At 40.2% G+C, this 5770-nt stretch overlaps 1 protein-coding gene across 1 annotated transcript; it reads left to right on the top strand.

Moving 5' to 3' along the window:
• The first annotated feature begins 2633 nt into the window (after nucleotides 1-2633).
• Nucleotides 2634-5614, top strand: LOC119430051 (transcription factor Adf-1). The gene is made up of 2 exons (XM_037697486.1): nucleotides 2634-3015; nucleotides 5158-5614. Exons 1-2 carry the CDS (start codon nucleotides 2680-2682, stop codon nucleotides 5485-5487), a joined length of 666 nt encoding a protein of 221 aa, XP_037553414.1. The 5' UTR covers nucleotides 2634-2679; the 3' UTR covers nucleotides 5488-5614.
• Nucleotides 5615-5770: the final 156 nt, after the last annotated feature.

Here is a 5770-nt window from a genome sequence, read left to right as displayed (position 1 = left end):
ATGGATGGATGGATGGATGGATGGATGGATGGATGGATGGATGGATGAATTGATGGATGGATAGATGCATGGAAGGATGGATGGATGGATGGATGGATGGATGGATGGGTGGATGGATGGATGAATGGATGATGGATGCATGCATGGATGGATGGATGGATGGATAGATGGATGGATGGATGGATGGATGGATGGATGGATGGATGGATGGATGGATGGATGGATTGATCAGAATCAGAATCAGTTTATTATTGCCATGTCAATGAACGAGGTTCACAAACCAGGAATTTGCTTCGACATAAGGTGCGAATAGTAATAAAGTAAAATAAAGTAAAATAAAGTAAAAATAAAGTAAAAATGAAGTAAAAATGAAGTAAAAATGAGAACATTACATATGACATAAGACCTGTGTACACCCACAAATAAAGTAACATTGAAACATAACATAAACATATGTACACCCATATAGAAAACAATAAAAAAGCTTAGAAAACAATACAGATGGAGTATTCAATTATAATACAGATGGGTGGACAGATGGATGGATGATTCTTTTCTTTCTCTTTATGCTGGTGAGCATATTTTAAAGATCATTAAAAACCATACACTTGTACCATCTTGCTCTTGAAGGCCTTCATGTTTTATCTTCACACGCTTGATTTTAGGTTTTCTGTACGAGCAAACATGAAATTAATGTCCCACCAAAATGAAACAGTGAGTCAAGGACTTTAACGATCCAGCACACTCAGCCACATGCTTCATGTCTAGTTACCTCTGCTTTGATTCTAGTTACTGTTCTTTATTCTCAAGGCAGACTAAAAGTGCTTCTGGAATCACCAGAGTCTGATTTCACGAATTTAGTGACGACGGGTGGAAAAATGCAAAAGAAGATCAACGACGCCATCTAGTGTTGGAAAACAAAACATGAAAAACCAAACGCAGCCAGTGTGAAAACGTGCACAATTCAATTTAAAGTGAGAAAGCTCCTTGAATGAGATTTTCAATAAATAAATAAATCCATATAGCCATCCTTTCATCGATCCATCTTATCGTTTATTTGTTATGGGCAACCATGGCAACAGATCCAGGAGTGACATCATTCTAGGTCTGCCCAGGGGACTTTTCCAAGCAGAACAAGCTGGAAAACATCCAGCGGGAGGCATCCAGGGGGCTGCTCGAACCACCTCAGCTAAATCCTTTCCATGTGGAGGAGCAGCAGCTTCTACTGTTCCCCTGGATGACGGAGCTTCTCGTCCTTTCCAAGGCTTTAGAACCAAATATTTAGAATCTCTTATGTTCTATCATGATCTGTACCTCATGTGGGGGTTACAGCATAAACAGGCCAGTAAACTGAGAGCTTTATTTTGACTCAACTCTTTTTTTTTTTTTTTTAACCATGACCGCCCAAAGCATTGTCCACTTGTGAACAAGACTCCCAGATACTTGAACTCATTGAGGCCAAAACTCACTGCCACTCCACTGGTGTGTGTTAATTTTACAAATCCACAAGCAACTCACAAATGATGGGACAAAACAAATAATACAAAAATGTCATATGTGCAAATCAAATATGTTAATCAAAATGTTCACTTGAATAAAACATGTAAACTATTGAATATGGGTTATTTATAAGATTGAGTTTATTGCAGCTCCTCAAACTGAGAAGTCTTTTGGATAAAAGACAAAATGTTTCACAAAAAGAGACCGTCCATGGACCTGACTTAACTTTGTTAGATTTTTCTATTGAGCATGCATCATAAATATGGGTGTTTATACCAGAAAGCCATTGATGTAATGTGTATATATCAGTCACCAGTGTGTTTACTTGTTTATTACAGTATTTAATTCATTTCTTAGATTCACTGACAAGAATGAAGTCAGAAAACTGACTTACTGGAGTTAGTTGTTTTCTGGAGAGTTTTTTGACACAATGACCTGCTGACCCATAAAAGTCTACAGCTTTTTGGGGAATTTTCCTGCTTATTTATTTATTTATATTTTAAGTATGCTAACTCATGGACTAAGCTGCATTCTACCAGAGGACACGGATGGATCCGAGTTAATTTAGACCTGGGACTCGTGAACCCTGATTCAGTGAGAGGATTCAAATGATCAATCCGGGTGATTCATTAACCGAGCCAGCTCTTGGTGTGCGATAACGCAAGATTTAGTAAATCCAAAATCAAGTAGGGACCCACATCTCAGATAGTCTACTACCTTTTAATCATAAAAGTGGACAGCATCAAATCATGAAACAATTTTTCGGACTTTAGTTTTTTTTTAAATAATTGTTTGTTTTGTATTTTTTATATTGAATTAATAATTGATTAAACACTAGAACAGAATCTTGTTCAGAAACAGCAGAGCAGTTTATACCTTCCTTTATTCCACCTAAATAAAGCATACAAAGCTATCACACCACAACAACTGTTAAAAACAGTTACATAAAAAAATCAGTTTCAACAAAGCTTGCTTGTTTTACGTCGATCAGTCACGTGACGGGCCCGTACCACCACAGGCATAATGCGTGCAACGTCAAAGCACGGGGGAGGTAGTGTAAGCGGAGTACAATTTTTGGTCCGGTCGGCTTGCCATACTTCTGAAAAAGACATCGATCCCAGCGCGCTGGGATCGATCCCTGTCCGCCCAGGTTCTTTACGCTCTTGTTTTGCTAGCAAGATGGATGAGTTCGAGGAGCAGTTGGCCGAGACTGTGAAGAATTACAGCCATCTTTACAACTGTGCCAACAAACCATATAAAGACAGTGAAATGGCGAAGAACTCGTGGAAGGAGATAGCGCAGTTAATGTGCACGGACGAGATCGTCTGTAGGAAACGGTGGCGGTCTCTTCGGGACAAATTTGCAAAGGCCAAACGGCGAGTTCAGAGTCGGAAGAAAAGCCCCGGCGGCAAGAAGATCGCCATTCCGGCGCTGTACACCGCTTTACAGTGGCTGGACGTCCATGTAAAGAACCGGGAGACGACCACCAATATGATGAGCGTGTCACACGTTGAGGTAAACAGCCATGTCCACCAGACAACCCGTCAGTTCCCTGAGCTGATAGCTGCCCACTGCTCCACCTGAGTATCTCACGTGTGGTTGGTTAAATGCAGGGAACTAATTTCGCCATTGTATGGAAACAATGATGACAATCTCAAACTTCCCTTCTGCGCTGCCGTAGTTCCTCTTTTGTGTCTGTCCATGGTCAATAAGAACGTCTCGCAGACACGTCAGCGAGAACAGATGTCTTCACTCTCTCCCGGAGTTGATGTTGAACCAGAGAGAAGGCCTGATAAACAAAAAGGTGCTAGCGATACCGCAGACAGGCGATTTGTGACGTCAAAACGGCCGCTGTTATTTTAATTAACAAGTCAACCCACCGTGTTATTTATTGTATACTAGTTATTTTTTACTTTGTTTAGTCAAAACTAAAAAAAACAAAACAAACCTGTTTTACAAGTCATATCGATATTGCTCTAACGACATCCGCTTTTAGTTTTTCAAAATAAAAGCAGTTGGCGAAAGATAGCTGAAAACGGACTAAGATGGTTTATAATAAAAATAAACTTTAATATAAGAAAATACTACGTTAGGTTTTATAGGATGAATGCTTTTTTTTTCTACATTGTAATTACCGTTATAATCTATCGCCTTTTAAAATAAAGGCAGTTGTTACTGATGATGATAATAACTTCATACTTTTCAACCTCCCTGGGAAAGTTTTCTCCAGGGTGTTGGATGGAAGGCTCCGACCAATCGTTAAACCTCAAATTTAGGCGGAGCAGTGCGTCTTTTGTCCATGTTGTGGAACGGGTTCCTTATGTATCAAAGAGGGTGCAACTTCCCTACTGAAAGTTGGCGTGAGAGGACGAAATGTGAAAATTGAGTGTGCACAAAACTATTTAATGTAGTCAAACTGTGCACACGCATGTTTCTGTGCACCTTTCTTTCATGCATATGAAACTGAACGTACATGAGGCACCTCCCCTGACATGTCTGTCTCCATTTAGTTATAGATGCAAATATGTCTTGCATGTGAGATTCTCCTTTCTGCAAGATCGTAAATGATGTCAGGAGAGAGAGTGTGTGTGTGTGTGGGGGGGGGGGGGGGGGGGGGCTGTTGGACAAAGAATATGCTTACTACCAACTCTCATCTATGGTCATTTAGCATGGATGATGATTAAAAGAATAAGATCCCGGCCACAAGAGGCTGAAAAGAGCTTTCACCAAAGGGTTGCCAGGCTCTGCCATAGAGGAGGATGAGGAGCTCCACCATCCAGAAGGAGCTAGAAGTAGAGCCGCTGCTCCCTCACAACAAAAGGAGTCGGTTGAGGTGGTTTGGGCATCTGATTAGGATGCCTCCTGGATGCTTCCCATTGGAGGTTTTCCAGGCACGTCCCACAGGGAAGAGACCCAGAGAGGGTCGGGGAAGATGTAGACCTTTCTGGAGGGATTGTATATCCTCTCTGGCCTGGGGACACCTTAGGATCCCCCAAGAAGAGCTAGGAAGAGGAACGTCTGAGTTTCTCTACTGGACCTGTTGCCGCAGCAACCATATGCAGCACTCCCATAGTAGATGGATATAGAAATAATGATATTAATAATAATACTCTTAACAACAATATCCAAGCCTCTCAGCAGGGGAAATGGGAAGTTAATCTTCAGAAAAACATAAAAATAAATAAATAAATGAAATGGAAACATTATACAAGCTGAGATATTGTGAAAAAGTAACATTTACATACAGAAATGTAAAGATGAATAATTAAGAGATAAATATTGATTTAAATATTGAACAAAATTTATAACCAGTCCAACCATTATAGCTCCAAATAATTATTTGATGTGCTTTAGAATTAAAAATATCTCAAACACAGTTTTGTTATTTCTGTTCCACTCTGTCCACACTAACCTGAAAAGGCTGATAAAACAGTTCCACAATGATGCATAAAACAGTATTCAAAAGCTAAAACGCATTCTGTAAAGTAATGCAAACCTGCCTCCATGTAAAGTGAATTGGGAAAAAAAGTACAAATCTCTTTTGTTCCTAGTGTTTGTAAAAATCTGAGCTTTGGGGAACTTGACTGCCCAGGAAACTGAAGCTTACAGGTGTGTTGTCTGTGTTAATTAGTAACCATGCTGTTTTATGCCACATAGTTTGCTGGAGGAGCACATGACCTGGAGAAAGAGCAAGACCGAGTCAAGCAGGAGCAGCTTGACCTCCTGCCAGTTATCAGTACTGTTTATTCTCCGGCTGACTCCAGTCCAAGCAGCCATCAGATTGTTGAAACCTCTTTTAAACCTAAAAGACAGTCGAGCTCACAAACTGAGAAGAGTTCTGCAGACGCCCGCAGCAGCCTCAGAGATGAAGACGAACTGTTTCTGCTCAGCCTTCTGCCCTCCATAAAGAGGCTTACTAACAAGAAAAAGATGGAGGTCCGGATGAGGTTTCAGCAGGTGCTTTATGCTGCAGAATTTGACAACTAAAAAGACATTGTTGGTGGAAGGACGTTGCAGTTGGTCACATGCACAGACTTTACCGCTTGTAAATCATTATTTTATTGTCATAAATAAATTATAAATATTTTGTATCTACTGTATATCTGTTCTGATGTCTCGGTGTCACAAGCTCAACGGTGTTCTTGATGCAGATCAATAACTTCCATCAAGGTCTTGGATCTTTCCAAGACCGATTTTAATTTTAATTTATTTATTTTTTTGTTTAACGAACAACAAGCATCTGTTTATTCACTGCAGTATTTTCCTCCAT

Source organism: Nematolebias whitei, chromosome 2 (genome assembly GCF_014905685.2).
Source record: "Nematolebias whitei isolate Nwh7 chromosome 2, NemWhi1, whole genome shotgun sequence".
In the NCBI taxonomy this organism is placed as follows: domain Eukaryota; kingdom Metazoa; phylum Chordata; class Actinopteri; order Cyprinodontiformes; family Rivulidae; genus Nematolebias; species Nematolebias whitei.
This window is presented reverse-complemented; position numbering and strand designations above follow the sequence as displayed.